The sequence below is a fragment of the Pan troglodytes genome, chromosome 4 (assembly GCF_028858775.2).
Source record: "Pan troglodytes isolate AG18354 chromosome 4, NHGRI_mPanTro3-v2.0_pri, whole genome shotgun sequence".
Taxonomy (NCBI): Eukaryota; Metazoa; Chordata; class Mammalia; order Primates; family Hominidae; genus Pan; species Pan troglodytes.
Window position 1 is genome coordinate 146736458 of NC_072402.2, and position 18978 is coordinate 146755435.

The 18978-nt window shown below is 41.0% G+C and overlaps 1 protein-coding gene across 4 annotated transcripts in view; it reads right to left on the reverse strand.

The window, feature by feature from the left end:
- SH3TC2 (SH3 domain and tetratricopeptide repeats 2) overlaps positions 1 to 18978 on the reverse strand; it is a 188961-nt gene that overhangs the window by 53980 nt on the left and 116003 nt on the right. For 3 of the 4 annotated variants that reach the window (XM_063810804.1, XM_016954013.4, XM_527069.8), the window contains exons 13-16: positions 6024 to 6174; positions 3709 to 3831; positions 2290 to 2440; positions 320 to 516 (exon numbers count right to left, since the gene is read on the reverse strand). In XM_063810804.1, coding sequence (XP_063666874.1) covers positions 320 to 516; positions 2290 to 2440; positions 3709 to 3831; positions 6024 to 6174 — 622 coding nt within the window. The remainder of the gene's footprint in view (positions 1 to 319; positions 517 to 2289; positions 2441 to 3708; positions 3832 to 6023; positions 6175 to 18978) is intronic. The other variant, XR_010157034.1, reaches the window with a different exon arrangement.

Sequence of the window (18978 nt, forward strand, 5' to 3'; positions counted from 1 at the left end):
CTTGAGAGACTCACAGGCAATGTGCCTGTAGTATCTGACAGATAAAGAAGCCACAGACATGGTGGCAAGGCAAGGAGAAAGAGGAACCATGGTCTACTCCTCAGCGAAGATGGGAGCACCTTTGAGATCTTCAGCAGGGTTAAGTGGAAAGAGCTTCCATGTCCCCTGTAAAGCCACTCCTCACCCTATGAGACAAGACTCCTCATCTTGGCACTCTGGTTTTCTCAGCTCCACCACAAAGGCTCCTCATTGTCTTTGAGTCAGGAAGGAGAATGGTTGGGTCGTGGCTGTCAGGAAATCTTGGAAGTCTGGCTCTTACCTTCAGCTGGCAGAAGGTGAGTCTGCCCAGGCGATAATACACCTTGGCATAGTACAGGGCCTCCTTGGGACTCTGCAGCCAGGGTGGACAGAGGGACAGGGTCTTCAGGTAGCAGTCCTCAGCCATCTCATACATGTGCAGGGAGTAGTACACTGTAGCCAGGCGGTGAAAGGCCACCAGCTCCTGCCTCCGATCTCCTAAGAATTGGAAGACTGAGAGAGATATCCTGCAACCAACACTTTGCATCATTTGTTCACTCACTCATTCCATAAAACTTTTTGAAGGTCTACTAGATGTCAGGGACTGTGCTGGGGCATAGGAAATAAGACAGAAGAGGTGCCTGTACTCATAAAGCTTATTGTCTCACATGACAGACATTCCTTAAATAATCCCACAAACAAATGTAACATTACACATGTCATAAATGCTACAAAAGAAAACGCAGGGCTCTATAAGAGTGACTAAGTAGAGGATGGGTCAAGGTTTCCTGGAGTGATTCCCAGAAGAAAATTTTCTCCTTATTGCAGATGCTACTGTAATGCAGGATTCTGAGAAAGAATTCTTCTTAAACTCTTTTAATGGGACATGGTGACAAGTCTAGCTTGATGGAGTAGCTAAGAATTGCAATAAATCACTCTGTATAATAAATGTCTTCCTCACACAAAAGTCTCTCTCTTCAGAGAGTTATCTTGGGTACCATCATGTAGCAGTCTCTCCTTGGCCACTTTACCTACTGTCAGTCTCAGATAAGCTACAAACACCTGTTCACACTTAAACCATGCTTTAGAATGCTGGTTTCTAACGGGTCTATGACTTGTTGTTTGGTGGATTTGTTTTAATACAGAGCAATCTTTTACAGGGAAAAAAGGCTTACAATCATGTCTTTGGAATATTTGCAAGGTGGCTGTTGGATACCATCTAAAAACATCACTTTTAAGCTTCAAAGAGCCAAAAGCCAAAATTAAAAAAGAAAATCTAAGAGAGAGAAAATTCTCTGATATGGAAAAATCAGCCACAGGGGAAGTACATATATAAAGGATGCATACAACCTCCCTTCAGCTCCCATCCAGTGAGGGATAAAGAGTGCTCAGAGGAACTGCCTGGGGCCTCCAAGGCCTTTCCTGAGATTAGCACACAGTCACTCAGATGAGATCTTATGCAATAAGGAAAAAGGTAGGGAAAAGAAGGAAGGCTCTCTCAAGAATGCAATTAGACAAAATAAAGTCCGGTATCATCCACACCCGATGCCCTTGAAAATGCCCAGAAGACCCTCCTGGAATCATCACAGAATATTACATTTACCCTTACATCTAATCAAGGCTTCTCTATCAAACCTGCTTTTCTTCAAACACCAACATTCAAGATGAGGGGTTTTTAAATCTTTTTTATTCTGCCATTTATCTGTTCTGATGACTATTATTGTTTCCCACTAGCTTTTGACATAAACACAAGATATTCAGCTATGTTCTGAGTTAGGGTAATGGGAACCTGACCTTCATTTACATTTTAGCTTCATGGGAAAATGCACTTTTGACTAAAAATTAACTAATTTAAAATTCAGGGCACAGTCCTTTTGCAATGGGAACATAGCTTATGAAGAGAATAAAATATCATTTACTTTACACTTGGGGAACAACAGCACCTGTAATATAATAATAGTGTGGCACAGGCAACACTTACCAAGGACTTACCATGTACCCAGGATTGTGCTATGGCCGTTACATGGATAATCACTGGTCTTCATAACAACTACCATGAGGTGGGCACTATTTTTAATCCTGATTTGGTGATGACAAGCTTGAGGCTTATAGAAGTTAAGCAACTTGCTTAACTAAGGTCTCTCTGACAGTTGGACCTGGGATTTGAACCCACACAGTCTGACTCCAGGGCCTGCGGTGTTATTGCTTTGCTGTCTATCCTTGACTAATCACCCCTCTCATTCAACACACCCAATAGTGAAGACCACCCACCTGTGACTGTGCTGAGCCTGGCGGCCAGGGTGGCAAATTCCAAAGCCTTCTCATAGCCTTCGAGGCTAATCTGCAGCTCTGTCAGCTTGTTGAAAATCCGGAGCTCAGTTCTCACCACCTTCAACCTCCTTGCTAAAGGAACAGCTCCAGCCTAGGAACAGAAGCCCAAGGAACCTTAGTCTAGCTAGGAATCCTCAGTGCATACCGTAGCTAGGAGACTTATCTTCTACAGGCAGGGGTTGGGGAACGGCAGTGGACTAAAATAAAGGGGAGTCAGCCATGTTTCCCTGTGTGCCTTTACTCAACCCTCTCTCTCCTGATCCTTGCTCATGATGTTTTGCCCAGATCTTAAAGTAGAAGAAGTAGAGGGCATTGGGCTTCCTATAACTGGGGAAACCTGGAGTAGGAAAGGGAAGCGGCTTTTCCCAAGGTCACGTGGAAAGTCGTTCCCTTCTCAGCTGTGTGCTCCCCTAGCATCCATGGTGCTATCTATGAAGCACACATGAGTACACGCATAGTGTGGCAATATCTCAAAAAGTGGTCATTTCTATGTTTTTATCATGATAGAATTTTAGGCAAATCACTTCATCTTTCTGAACCTTAGTTTTCTCATCTACAAAATGCTTATGAAAATAAGCCCCTCAACAGTCAGAGACGCGTTCCCTGTCCTTCCCCACCCCTAGCTCAGTGCCTGGCACAGACTGGGTGTTTGCTAGCGTTTGATGACTGAATAAACAACTGAACAAATAAATAAATGAATATCTGAATGAATAACATTTTAGGATCAAATTAGATAATGAGGCTTCCTAAACTTCAGTTGGTGATGAACAACAATCACAATTTTTGACATATCTGCTTAATATCTGGACATTCATTTAATTTGTGTTATTCTTAACATCAACTCTTTTTCTTGCCTCATCCTTCACAATAATATCTGTGAAGTCATAGGTTTGATGAGCTTGTATTATATATTTTTAATTTTAAAAAATATATTTTAATACATGCTTATTAAAAATATGATCAAACAAAAGCATTCATCTACATAACCCTTTAAATAATCTCCCACCACACCCCCAGTAGTAAATGGGAAACACTGGTAAACTCAAAAGTGTGCTGCAGACCATAAAGTACCATGCACCCAAGAGTCTGAGATGGTCTTGATCTCCTGGACTTAATTATTTTGATGTATTATCCCAAGAAGGATAACTTATCAAACATGAGAATGACTAAGTTTATCAGAACCTTCCCTGAGCTCCCACTAGGTTGAAGAGAGAGTGAGTAGGTGGGCACTGGACAAGAAAGAGAGAAAAATGAAATACAAGCAAGAGAGGAGAAGAGGGACTCAGGCCGAAGTCCAGCCTGACCCTTCCCATGCCCGTGCCAGGACCTGTCTCAGCAAACTGCACAGCTTGGACTTACTCGGTAGTACTCCACTGCATGATGCCTGTGGCGGGTCCCATTGAAGAACACATCACCTGCTTCTTCATAAAGTTTGAGAGCCAGCAAAGGCTCCTCTGACTTCAGGGCTGTCTGGATGGCTGCCTAGGTGGGACAGAGACAGCTGTTAAAGGCAGAGAGGAGGGCTTCCTGACCTCCACAGGACTGGCAGAGCTAAGACGCAGACCATCTAAATCAACTAATCCTCTGCTAAAGTCCCCCAAATCCTAAATGTCTTCACACTCCTAGGGCTGGTAAGAGGACTTTAGACATTCTCCAGTCTAGCATTTCCCCATCCTGTTATGAGAGATTGCTTTTGGTGGTGCTAGATTATTTTTAACAGTATATAGAAAAACATTTTGTTTTACTAGTTAAGTATTTATTTTAATGTGTTTTAGAAAAAAAAAACTAATAATGCATCCAACCTGCAACTTTAGATAGTATTGTGTAGAATAAGGCTAAGTGTAGAAAAAGCTACATTGATTTGATGTTGAGTCAAAGAAAAAGAAGTAAACAATGGTATAGAAGGTACATGTATATAGCAAAACTATGAATTTAATATGTAAATAACTGAAATGGAAAAATAGTGATCCACTTCAACATCTTACACTTTCCAGATGGAGATAGTGTGGCTCAGAAAGAAAACAGAACCTCCCCAGCTTCATGCCAATAGTCAGTGGCAAACAAATGTTGGTGTCTTCCATCCCAGTACCCTAACCTCCACAGCTTCTTTATCTCTAGCAAGCTATTTTGGATTTCATCTACACAAAATGTGCTAAGGAAGTTGAAGAGTAAAGAATATACCACTGCACCTGCAGCACAGTTACAGGACCTCAAATAGCCTCAGGTCCAGAATGATTCACTTCCATGGAAATGACCCTGCACAACATCAGTTAGGTGGCAGCCTGGGGTTGGGTGAGGCCTGGGACCAGTTCTGGCCAGTGAACATTTCATCACTGGGGCAAGATGCTGCAGTTGCTGTGTTATTGCATGGGCAGCTACAGAGAGAGAGAGGGGCAGTGAGATGGAATCCTGGAGTCAGGAGGCTTTGCCACCAAAACAATGCACAATCGGAACAGTGCCCTCTGGGCTTCAGTCTCCCACAACATGAAAGGAGAAGACTGAATTGTCTGCTCTCTGGAAACCCTTTCAGCCCAAAAATCGCAAGGCAGATGGCGTAGAGGCTGAGAGTGAAGGCTCTAAGTCACACTGTGTGCAGTTCTCAGCTCCACCACTTACCAGCTGTATCACCTTGGGCAAATTACTCAGCCTCTCTGAGCTTCCTCTGTAAAATGGAAATTATAATGGAAAATCCTACTGCGTTTATAATGAGGGTTAAACTACGTCATGCAAGTGAAGTGTTTGGCAAAGTCTCCTGTACATAGGAAGCATGCAATCAGGGTTATGCAGCTATTAAGTCTCAGTAGAAGTGAATTTGTGCAAGTTTATGTGCTAGTATAAGGAGAAGTAAAAAGAGAGAAAATAAAACATGGGAAAGAAAAAAACCGGTATATTTTTGTAGAATTAAACATCTTACATATCATCACAGTATTTAACATCGATATTGTACAGATAGTAATAAAACACTAAAATATAATGTATTAAACATTTACTAAGTTCTGAGCACTTAATAAATGCTTACTATGCATTTACTACTACGCAAGTGAGATATATAATTTTTGTTTTACTAATCCTTATGCTAAAAGATAGAGTTCAGTTCCCCCATGAAGAAACTGAATCCCAGAGATGTCATATGGCAAGCCCAAAGTCACACAGTCAGTCCATATGTGATGGCCCTGGGATTTGACTCTAGGCTTTTCTCTCTTCAAAGCCCAGGCTTTTAACCACTACACTGTACCACATCTCTGATATTAAAAGTATGCAAACAAACAAAAAAATAAGAGAATAATATTGTTAATACCCCACATACACACCAACCTTGCCTCAAACTGCAGCAAAACCCTAAAGTCAAGGTGTATGTTGAGCTTTGGAAAGACAGGTATAGTTAACGGGACAAGTGACGTTACAGATGGTATGTGAGACTCCCCTCACATCCTCCCAGGGTGCACACATGTATATGGGTCTCAGCGACTGGCCCTTTGCTCCCTGTATTCAGCTTGTCAGACCACCCTGGTTTCCACCATGTGTTCAGGGAGCAGCCCAGTGTTGACCCTCTCTCCACAGGCTTAGGGTGAACATCATCCCTCTCTGGTTCCCCCTGGTTGATTTGGAGGGTACAGCTGCCTCTCCAAATGATCCAAGTCAACAACTCCCAGAGAGCTCTGCAGGAGGCCTACCTGCAGGCACAGCTCCACCAGCTCGTCTTCCTGCATGAGGTAGTGGAGTCGCCCCGCCCCAAGCCAGGCCTCAGCAGCCTTGTCTGTCTCCCCCAGGTCAATGAAGATACGCAGGCTCTCCTTGATGCATGTGAGTGACCTCCTGAGGGACCTGGGGACAGACATGAACTTGTGAGGTGTGAAGGCTCAAAGGGGCCTTAGGGTCCACTCAGCACAGGATGAAACAGAAGCTCTGAGCAGGAACAGCCATGTCCCACATCACACAGGGAGGTGGGCCTGATTGAATGCCAGCTCTACCCCAATCAGCTGTGTGACTTTGAGAAAGTACAGGATCCTTCTGTGCCTTGGTTTCCTTATCTGTAAAACAGACCTATAATTGTGCCCACCTGAGCGGATTGTTGTGAGGATGAAATTGAGATACAACTAAGTGCTTAGAACAGTGCCTATTACGTCCTTGGCACCTGATGAATGTTTAAAGATCACTTATAATTATTATTATTACTGATGCATGGTCCATCAACCCTTTTACTGCTCTATAACCTTTTTTGGTGTTATGCTATTGAAATGGTTTGGCTGTGTCCCCACCTAAATCTCATCTTGAATTGTAGCTCCCATAATCCCCATATGTCGTGGGAGGGACTCGGTGGGAGGTAATTGAATCATGGGGCCGTTACCCCCATGCTGCTGTTCTCATGACAGTGAGTCTCATGAGATCTGATGGTTGTATCAAGGGTAGTTCCCCTGCCATTTAAGATGTGCCTTTGCTCCTCCTTTGCCTTCAGCCATGATTGTGAGGCCTCCCCAGCCATATGGAACTGTGAGTCCATTAAACATCCTTCCCTTTATAGATTACCCAGTCTCAGGTATGTCTTTATTAGCAGCATGAGAATGAACTATTACAGTTACTAATACAAAATAGACACCAAATGCATACCTATTGAGTGAATGCATGAATGAGTGACAACAGTGGTAACTTTAAATCATCGAAAAGATTTTGATGTTTTGTTTATAAAGAAAAATCAAAGTAGAGTGAAAGTTTTAACAGGTTGGTGCTTAATGGGGTGCCCTTTAATTATTTGGAAAATTGTATTTTGTAGAAAACTCTCCCTCCATGTCAATGGAGGGACCAATGAAGAAATGAGACATAGGTAATATATTTTCTCACAGACGATTCAGTATTCAAAAACAAGGAAGGAACACTGTGCATCATCTAGATAGTAGTTCTCAGTCCTGGCAACAACTAGAGTCACCTGGAAGCATTTTAAACGTGTACACTGCCACACTATTTCCCAGTGTGTTGCAACTTTATGATAGCCTGAGCACCAGGGTCTCGGAATATGGCTCAGGCACAAGCACTGTGTCTAAGCTCTCCATGTAATTCTGTCATGCAGCTTGGCTTGAGACTTGCTGATCTAGTCCAATCTTCTTATTTTATAGAGGAAACAAGCCCAGAAACTGGAAATAACTTACATATGTTTGCACAGCACATTAGGGGGAGATCCAAGGCCAGAACTCCCTTCTTCTGAGTAGCAACCTAGGACTTGTCCCATAACACTCATACTTCCCAAAACATGATTTGTGGCCCACAAATGTGGCATCAGCATTTCATAGGGAGCTTATTCAAAGCACAGATCCCCCAGAGCTACCTCAAACTGACTGAAAAAGATTCATTACAGTTGCAATCCAGGAACCTGAATTCCTAAGACACATCCAGGTTACACTCCTGCACACCAAAGTTTGAGAACCACTGCAGTAAACCATGCAACTCTTCCCAGAAATACCGATCATCATCAATCACATCTGTGGACACTTAAGTAGAAAGTCCTCAACAAACGTGGTTACCACTTGATTATGGACCTCTCAGCCACCAGGCCCCTTTGTGCACCATGAGGGAAACAAGCATTGCTCTCAACTCCTAAGGCCCGGATCCTTATTGGCAATGAGGCAGCTGTTGGCCTTCTGGAGAGAGTGCCAGGCATTTGGCCCTTGTAAGAAAGAAAAAACCCAAGCTTTCTCTTCCTCCCTGCTCTTAACATGAGATTTATTGAAATCCCAATGGGCGCTGGCCACCCTTTCTCAAGTTTTAAAATGTGAAACTTCCTCTGAGAATACAATGAGCTGAAAAACTCCACACCATGCTGCAGTGATCACCAACCTCCTCAGCTCAGCTACAGTAACCACAGGCATCTTTCACTATAGGAAGCCCTGCCTTTCTCTCCCCATTCTGTACCCTGCAAACTCAAGCCGGGTTGAGATTCAGCAGGCCTGGCCTCCACAACTCTCCTCACTCTCACTAGAGCAGTTGATGAAGACAAGACCCATAAATCTCATCCTCATCCTATTTCCTGCTCTGTTTTTTTATGTTCCCATTTACTGTCCTGGGATGCCCTTGGGCTACTATAGTTGTTTTCTCCAGACCTTCAGGGAACAAGATTTAGGTTATTACAGACAGGCCAACTGACAGAGCCAGCATTTGCTTCTGGCACTTTCTCCCTCTGAGTTCATTATGACTGTGGAAGAGAGGAGATCTCTATTTCTTTCCAAGAAATGCCCCATCAGGGGAAGACAAGACTTACAGAGACCTAGTGGCTCACACAGCACCATTGAGACTCCTTGCAAATGGAAGATTTTCCAAAGACAACTGACTCTCACCAAGACTTGCACATGATCTATGATCTCCAGTAAAAAAACAAGTGCTTCTGTGGTCTAAAACTGGGCAGTAGTCCAGCTTCCTTGGTTCCTTCCTATCACCACTCACCCCCATTACTTTACATCTGCCAGTGGCCAAGCAGTGTCACCTACCAGTTGAGCACCAGATGGCCCAGAATGCCAATTCTTCCAGCCGCCACCCACAGACTCTAGGTTTGGTTTGGCTTCCAAAGCCAAAGAAGCATGGAGCACTGCTGGTGGGCCAGCACTGCATCAGCCTTGTGTACTTCTGGTTCTCCTGTGCCTGTGTTCCGGCATGTTATCTCCTGTCCTTTCCAATCTTGACTCTTCTCTTCCTCTCATTTTACCTGTCCTCAAGTTCAGTCTCTGGGGTTAAGTCTTTGTTTCTTCTTCCCTGCCTGAACATCAGCCATAAGCCCATGGCCAAGTGACCCCAATACACCTGCATTTCCAGACTTCCTCTTACCACCCGCTGCTGGGGCTTCCCAGGTCCCTGCCCTGCCTGGATGAGTCTGTCTAACCTCTGGCCAAAGCCCAGCCTCCACTAATTGGTCATGTCCTGTTTTGATGATAAAGATGGCCAAAAACTGAGGGCTGACTCTGTGTGAGGTGTTGGATGTTACTTTCAGTATACATTTTCTCATTTAATCCCCATAGAAATCCCAAGCCATTAGAATTCTTAGCCCATTTTGCAAATAAAGAAATCCAGTAGGATGTTGTTGTTTTGATTTGTTTTTTGAAACGTATCTAAGTTTTCCTGCACATTTCTAAAGCCTTATTTTGAGCTCTCAGCTGCTTTGTCTTATAAAAGTAACAATGGTAGTATTATTACCTGAAATCTATTGAGCACTTAGTGTGTACTAGGTGCTTTACACGCAAAATCTCATGTAATCATCACAACAGCCCCCAGAGATCAGTACTATTATCATATTCATTTTACTAATAGAAAAAAATAAGGCTTGGTAAGGGTAACTATCTTGGACCAAGTAATAAGCCCTGTTTAAACCAGGATCTAACTTTCAGAGTCTGACCCAGAACCCTTACATTTACACCCTCAAGCAGTGCCTAATTTCTGGCTCAGATACTAGCACTTGGGAAGACTTCCGTTTCATTTACCACTTTAAAAGTCCTGAAGTTTTAAAAGACATAAGCTATTTTAAACCTTGAACAAAGTTTTCTCATGTGTGAAACTGGGGTGGTAGTGTACATTATAGCCTTGTGATCAGATGATGACATTTCAGGAAAAGCAATTCTTTCCTTATTTACAACAAAAATGAGAAAAGAATTGCTTCTGTGTTAGGGATTAACATATTAATTATATTTTTTAAAATGTAGCACTTTTTTCAGTTCCAGAAAAATAAGAAGCATAAATGTAAGAATAAAAGCCAGATGGCCGGCGCGGTGGCTCATGCCTGTAATCCCAGCACTTTGGAAGGCCGAGGCGGGCGGATCACGAGGTTGGGAGATCGAGACCATCCTGGCTAACACGGTGAAACCCCGTCTCTACTAAAAATACAAAAAATTAGCCGGGCGTGGTGGTGGGCGCCTGTAGTCCCAGCTACTTGGGAGGCTGAGGCAGGAGAATGGCATGAACCCGGGAGGCGGAGGTTGCAGTGAGCCGAGATCGCGCCACTGCACTCCAGCCTGGGTGACAGGGTGAGACTCCGTCTCAAAAAAAAAAAAAAAAAAAGAATAAAAGCCAGGAGCAATGACTGCTAGGCTACTGTTGTATTCACATGCAAAGAATTAATCATTATTTTGAGAGGACCTATTATATGCAAGGCATCCCTTCTTTCTAAAAATAATAATATGCACATCCTTTGTGGCACTTACCACAATTTATACGATAACTTTAGTGGCTATTTATACGTTTATTTTCTGTACTATTCTGTTATCATTGTGAGCTCATGGACTATTATCACCCTTGTTCAGTTTTTAGCACAGTGCCTGGGCAATAGTAAATGCTCGGTAAATATTTGTTGAATTGATTTAATAGATTTAATAGAGCCACAGAGTTCTCATGGACCCCATCCGGCTCAGTTCTATGGCCAGTCTGTGTTGTGTCACCTCAAGACAGAAGACAAGACTCCCTAAGATCCCTCCCATTGAGAGACTGCAAACCTTTATCAAACTAAATTCTGTAGTTGTCCCCTGGAAGGCAGAGAAGGCATGATCCTGCAGATATTAGACAAAGGGACAGAAAAGTGTCCCAGAGTAAAAACCTGAAGGCTGGGACAAAGTTTTCACTATCTACCTGTGTGCCCCCCGCCCCACACACACACACACCATAACCCACTTCTAAACCCTAGAGAAAATCTTTCAAATAAAAGAAATTAAAATCAGTAAAAAGGCAGCATAAGATCATAAATTGAGAAGTCAAGGATCTGAGCTAGTACCAGTGAAACCAAGTGGTGAAATTGTCTGGACTCTCTGTGGCAGGCAGGGAACAGACTGATGAAAAACGAGGCCCCTCCATACAATTCTACAAGGTTTCACTCTATAGCCTTCCACACCTATTTCTTTTGCCTAGAGCAAAAATTACTGGCTGGGTGGACAGAATACATAGAGTGCTTAAGACTATGCATTTTAGATCAGGAGTTGTTAAACTATGGCCCATGAGCCAAATACAGCTTTCAATCTGCTTTTGTAAATAAAGTGTTATTGCAACACAGCCACATTTATTCATTTATGTATTATCTATTTTCATACTACAACTGCAGAGTGGAGTACTTGTGGCAGAGATCATATGGCCCACAAGGCCTAAAACACTTACTATATGATTCTTTATTTAAAAAGCTTGCTAACCCTGCTCTAGATACACACTGTTTGGATATCAATCCCTGCTGGGAAGGCTCATGCAAGTTGTTTGGCTTCTTTAGTTCTCAATTTCCACAATTCTTTCTACGTCAGAGGGTGGTCCTGAGATTTATATATGGCTTAGTAAACAATGCATGCTCACTGAAGGCTATTATGGCCATAATTTTCACTATGGATGTTCACTGTACAGGTCTGGATACCCATTGCAACCCCCCACCCCCATGCCCACCAACCTCCATATCTCCTTCTAGGGAAGAAGTTGAGTCTTCTTTGCACCTATATTAGTCCATTTTCCCACTGCTGATAAAGACATACCCAAGATTGGGTAAATTATAAAGAAAAAGAGGTTTAATGGACTCACAGTTCCATGTGGCTGGGAAGGCCTCACAATCATGGCAGAAGGTGAAAAGCATGTCTTACATGGCAGAAGGCAAGAGAGAGAAGGAGAGCCAAGCAAAAAGGGTTTCCTGTTATAAAACCATCAGATCACATAAGACTTATTCACTACCATGAGAAGAGTATGGGGGAAACCGTGCCATGATTCAATTACCTCCCACCAGGTCCCTCCCACAACACATGGGAATTATGGGAGCAATAATTCAAGGTAAGATTTGGATGGGGATACAGCCAAACCATGTCACTACTCATAGCCAGCTGATCACCAAAACCTGTCTGTTAAATCTACAAAATGTCTTTCAAATGTGTCCTGACCTCTCCATGGCTACTGCTATTCCCTCCACCTAAAACCTACCCTTCTCCACTTTTCAAGATATTACTTATCCTTCAAGGGCCTCCTCAAATGCTACCACCTTGATAAAGTCTTCCCTGACAGATCACCCCTATCCTTTGCTGAAAGCATTGTCTCCTTTCCCTACAAACCTCCCCCTACAGAAGCCTGCCACTTCTTCCATGAACACTTCCTGCCTTTGCTTGCTGTGGCTTTGAGCTTTGTGAGAATGCAAATCCCTAGAGGGGAATTTAGTTGAAGAAATCTGTCCATTACATCAAGACCCACTTAATAAATTCCTCCTAAGCAATCTGTGCCAGGAAAAAAATTGCTCCAACAGATACATGTGTTTATGTTCTTTTGTCAGACAGTGAGAACCTCATACAGCTTTCCCCTTTTTACTCAGCTACCAGGAAGCTTAGTACTAAATTACAGTAACCACCCCCAGGTGCATAGAAACACCCGTTTATCTGTGTCTGTAGTTGGTCTTTGTTCTTGTATTTTTTTTAAGTGTTCTGTAGGAGAAGGTGATTTATACATGCTAAATAAATATAGCATTACAGCATGTTCTCTTTGTTGAACTGGTCATTCTGCAAAGGGACAATGACCTTATGTGTACAGGGGTTTCCTCTGACACCTAAAATATTTCCCAATCTTCCATTCAATATCACTTATATTAGTGGTAAAGCAAAAGTGGATATTTATTTCCTCCCAATTGTACAAATAGGAATCTCAGAGTTTAAAACTATAAACTATTCAAATTAAAAATCCTAATCTAGATCAATTTACAGAACAATGGAATAAAAATTTCCAAAAGTTTACTCCTCCATAAAAGCAATGAAAACAGGCAAAAATTATCCAAATAAAATTTTTCAGAACTCTGGATATTAACCAAAGGTTTGCAAGGAGTGTTTATTCAGGAAAACGGCTGAATCTTGTACGAAAGTGAGCTTCATTGCTTTTCAACTTGCCTTAGAGACATCCTGCTTGTCCCTAGCTCTGTGGTACACTTAAAAACCAACAGCCTCACAATAATGGTAGCTGGAAAAACCAGCAACCTAGCAACCACTGAAGGAGACAATGAGCTTGAAATCCCCCAAAGTTCCATCCCCAGAGAACTGTTACTGTTTGATCTGTTTGGAAGTTCCCTGGAAGCCTCTGCTCACAGGGCTTGTTTTCCTTTAACCTCACTCAGAGCTCACTCAGCGCAGAACAGCCTTTTCCCTGAGGCATATGTCAAAAATAATCAGTAGCAATTGTTTAATATGGTCACTGCCTTAGGTGGTGAAAACATGTGGAGCAAACAAGAAAAGGTCGAACACACACACACACACACACACACACACACACACACACACACGAGGAAAAGTTGGGAAATGAGATGTCCATAAAAAGTTTTAAAAGTTCTGACATATTCCTGGGAATCTAGAAGACCACATGCATGTGCAGGGCTGTGAGCATGATCAGGAAACTGCTAAGATTTTTATTTTTAAAAAATGTTAATTATTACCCCAGGGTAACCATTAAGAAAATAACTGAAAGAAATACAGGACAAGAAATAACAAGGAAATTAAAATAGTATACAAGAAAAAATCTATTTAACACAAAAGAATGCAGTAATGGAGAAATAGAAAAACAAAAAGATATAAGCTATTAATACAGAGAAAAAATAGCAAAATTGCAGACATAAATCCTACCTTACCTGTAATTAAATGTAAATGTATTAAACACTCTAGTTAAAAGACAAACATTGAAGAATGGAGAAGAAAGAAAATGTTTCTACTATATGCTGCCTACAAGAGACATACTTTAGATTCAAAGACACAAATAGACTAAAAGTATAGACCACATTAACAGTAACCAAAGAGAGCTAGAGTGGCTATGCTAATATCAGATAAAAAGACCAAAATTGTCATTAAAGACAATGAAGGACATTTTATAATGATAATAGACTCAATCCATCAGAAAGGCATAATTATAAATATATATGCAGCACCTAATAACAATGCCCCAAAATACATGTAGAAAAAGCTGACAGAATGGAAGGGAGAAATAGACAACTCAACAACAACTAGAGATTTTAATAACACATTTTCAATAATGGATAGAAGAACTAGACATAAGAACACCAAGGAAATAAAAAAATTATAATTAGACCTAAAAGATATTTATAGACTACACCAAACAACAACAGAATACACATTCTTCTCAAGTTTACATTGAACATCCTTCAGAATAGACCATATGTTGGGCCACCAAACAAATCTCAGCAAATGTAAAAAGAATAAAATCATGCAAAGTTTGTTTTCCCACCACAAAGAAATGAAATTAGAAATCAGTAACAGAAGGAAATTTGGAAAATTCACAAATATGTGGAAATTAAACAACATACTCCTAAATAACAAATGAACTGAGTAAGAATCACAAAGGATATTAGAAACTACTTTGAGATGAATGAAAATAAACACAGCATACTGAAATATATAAAATGGCGTAGGCACAATACTCAGAGGAATATTTATGGCTGTAAATGCTTGTATTAAAAGAGAAAAAAATCTCAAATCAATACCTAATATTCCACCTTAAGACACTAGACAAAAAGAGCAAAGTAAACCCAAAGCGAACAGAGGAAAGGAATTAATAAAGATGAGAGCAAAAATAAATGATATAGAGAATAGAAAAAAATCAATAAAGCCAAAATTTAATTTGTGTAAAATGTTTTTTTAATGACAGATCTCTGGCTAGCCTGATCAAGAATAAAAAGAGAGAAGAGTCTCAGGAATTAAAGTGGACATTACTATCAACTTTATAGAAATTATAAAAAGGATTATAAAAGAATAATATGAACAATTGTATACCAACAAGTTAGTTAATTTAGATGAAATGGACAAATTCCAAGAAAGACAAAAACTACCAAAACTGCTCAAGAAGAAACAGAAAATCTAAATAAACCTATAACAACTAATGATATTGAATTAGCAATTTTCAAAAACAAAACAAAAAAACTCCTTACAAAGGTAAGTCAAGATTTAGAAGTCTTCACTGGTGAATTTCATCAAATGTTTAAAGGAGAATTAACACCAATCCTTCACAAACTCTTTCAAGAAATTGAAGAGGAAGGAATATTTCCCAACTCACTCTATGAGGGATCAAGAAGTGAAATGACAACCCATGGGCTGGGAAGAAATATTTGTAAATCATATATCTGATAAGGGACTTGTATCCAGAATATATAAAGAATGTTTACAACTCAAAAATCAAAAGACAAACAACCCAATTTAAAAAATGGACAAGTGAATAGACATTTCTCCAAAGATACACAAAGGGCTAGAAGCAAATGAAATGATGCTCAATATCTTTAGTCATTAAGAAAATGTAAATCAAAACCACAATGAGATACAATATCACTCCCACTAGGAATGGCTAAAATAAAAAAAAGACAGACACTAACAAGTGGTGGTGAAGATGGGAGACATTGGAACCCTTATGCCTTGCTAATGGGAAAGAAAAATAGTGCAGCCACTTTTAAAAACAACCTAGCAGTTCCCCAAAAGTTTAAATATAGAATTATGGTGTGACTCTGTAATTTTGCTCCTAGGTCTACGCAAGAGAACTGAAAACACTTCTTCACACAAAAATTTGTTCATGAATGTTCACAGCAGCATTATTCATAATAGCCACAAAGTGGAAACAATTCAAATGTCCATCAACTGATGAATGAATAAACAAATGTGGTATATCAGTACAACAAAATATTATTCGGCCATAAAAAGTAATGTAGTATTGACACATGTGACAACATGGATGAACCTTGAAAACACTATGCTAAGTGAAAGAAGCCAGACACAAAAGGACAAATACTGTATGATACCATTTATATCAAATGTCCAGAATAGGCAAATCCATAGTGACAGAAAGTAGATTAGTGGTTTCCAGGGTTGGAGTGAGGTTGGGTAATGAGGAGTGGGTAATGAGGAGGCTTTCTTTCAGGGGCCATGAAAATGTTCTGAAATTAAATAGCGGTGATGGTTACACAACTGTGTGAATATACTGAAAACTAAATTTCATACTTCAAAAGGCTGAATTTTATGGTGTGTAATTAAACCTCAATAAAACTGTTAGTAAGTAGTTCCAGATCCAGCTCAATTCAGGAAACTCTTTTATAAAATTTTTGAATAGTCGGTCTCTGTTTGAATACTTGTAAAGGCAACAAGCTCACTCTTATATAGGGCAGACTGTTCTGTTTGTGGGTATTTGGATTGTTTTTTCTAACCACTGAATTCCCCAATAACTACCACAGTGCCTGACACAATGGAAGGGCTCCCATAGTGTGATAAAATGTTGGATTGACATTTCACAGTGATATTTTTAAACGAAAAAAGCAAAGAACAGAACAGTATATTATGTAATAGACATTTTATCATGATTCCATTTATGTAACTAAAACGTGCATATTATATTGAATATCTAATATTTATTTAAGATAGAAAATATGTATCATATATAAACTTTAAAATGCATGAAATATTCCTTGATGGGTATTTAAAAATCTTTAAGTAGTTACTTCAGGAAAGTATCAAGGAAAGGGAAGTTGGAAGGGGACCTTTATTTTTCACCTATAACCTTCAATAATAGTGTAATCCTTTTTTTTTTTTTTTTTTTTTTTTTGAGACACAGTCTCACTCTGTCACCCGGGCTGGAGTGCTGTGGTGTGACCTCGGCTCACTGCAACCTCACCTCCTGGGTTCAAGCGATTCTCCTGCCTCAGCTTCCCAAGTAGCTGGGATTACAGGCACCCACCACCATGCCTGGCTAACTTTTTTGTATTTTTGGTAGAGATGGGGTTTCACCATGTTGGCCAGGCTGGTTTTGAACTCCTGATCTCAAGTGATCCACCTGCCTCAGCCTGGTTAAAAAGGTGTAATGCTTTTTAATCTTAAGCAACTACATAATTTTAGAAAAAACTATGTTCCTCATGAAGTAGAACATCAAATCTCTGATATTCTACTTCACTATATGTAATTTGGTTCTTTATCAGAGGAGAATCCTTAAGAAAAGACGCACTGTGTTCTGTGGCTAATACTATATAGGCCAGTGTTCTCAAAGGGCTGTTGGAATGGGAAGCTGAGGTTCCACTCACGGCACTGTGACTACTGTGCTTGTCACTAAAGACCAAAAAGCCTGCCTCCAAGCTGCAAACACCTTTCTTTCCTTACCTGAGCCCTGAGCAAAGAAGCCAGGGACTCCCCCACACAAAGTTCCACCATTCTCTGTCATAATCATCAGTAGCCATGTCAGCATATAGCTTCAGCTCAAGGGCTGTGAGCTAGTGGACTAAGTTACTCACTAATGACTTGGCTACCCCAAACACACATGCACCGTATGTCTCCTCCGTGCCAAGCTCTGTGCTAGACATAATGTCTGCCCACAAGACCTTCTGAACATACTACAAAGTCTTTCAAGCCCTAAAAGCTTAGGTCTCTGATTCCAGAGGCACCCTAGAAAGCCCACAACTTTAAGAATCTGCACCAAAAATTCAATACGCTTTGGAGGCAGCAGGAATTCTAGTATGAATATTCAGTGTCAGAATAGCATAGCTAGCTGGTCCCAGACTCAACGTTTTACTGGAAGGTATCTGATTCAACTTATCTTTACAGATGGAAAGAGACCAAGAGGAAAAGTGACTTATTTAAGGACACATTATTAGGTCATGGCAGGATCAGGTTTCCTGGCCCTAATCCGGTTTTGATTGCTTTCCTCCCAGCTCTGTGGCTTCCGACTCCCTCCAGTAACTTCTTGGGCCATCTGTAGACCCACCCCTGACCTCCTCTCCACCATCCCCATCACATCAGGTCAGTGATTCTGCATCCTGTCTTAACTAAGGCCTCTGTGGTCCATGCTGACAGCATCCAGGGCCTTCTCTCTGGCTTCCCCCTTAATATTTCAGTGGGTTTAAGCATCTGGAGTGGGGAGCTGGTGAGTAAAGGATGGCAGTGGGGTAGGTGATGTCTGGGAATATTTAAGACTGAGCTTGCCCAGTAGCCAGAGGTGCCAATAGCCTGACACATATTTGGCACTCTTGCTCCTGTTCCTTAGAATCCAACTTTTCCAGAGCCCAGTCCTACAATACCTCACCATGAGCATATGACTATGTCATCTCAATAGTTAATTCAAGCCTGCCTTCTGGATCTTCTCCAGAAGCATCCAGACTCCTAGGGTGTCCTAGAATGAAAGCAGGGTGGAGCTGGGGCCTCCTGACTCCTCACATGCTGCATGGATCCAAAGCTCCCTCCCTGGGACTGAAGGCAAAGACAGCAGGAGGTTTGGAGGACACCTGATTCTTACAAGACAGGGAAAGAATGAGGGAGAGTGAGAGGAAGACAGACTGGAAGAGAAAGAGAAGGGGGAGTGGAATTCATTATCTGATTATTCCTTATCTGATTGTCCAGGTGCACACAGTTACCATGTTGCTTAGAAATGCAAAAAAATATATATATAGTCATTTAATTACCCTCTCCTCAACAACCTCTCTCTCTGCTTAACAGTAGCGATTTTAGAAGCTATTCTGAATGCTCTATTTTAGAAGTCATTTATAATTATGAATGCAATACTGCAAAGCAAATCTGTTGCAAAGTGAACTTGAAGATCTTGCAAACCACACAGGATTTAATGGAATCAATTTAAGGCTTGTTACAGAACAGAACTTCAGTCTGCCCACTGGCAAATGAGGATGAAGCAGCA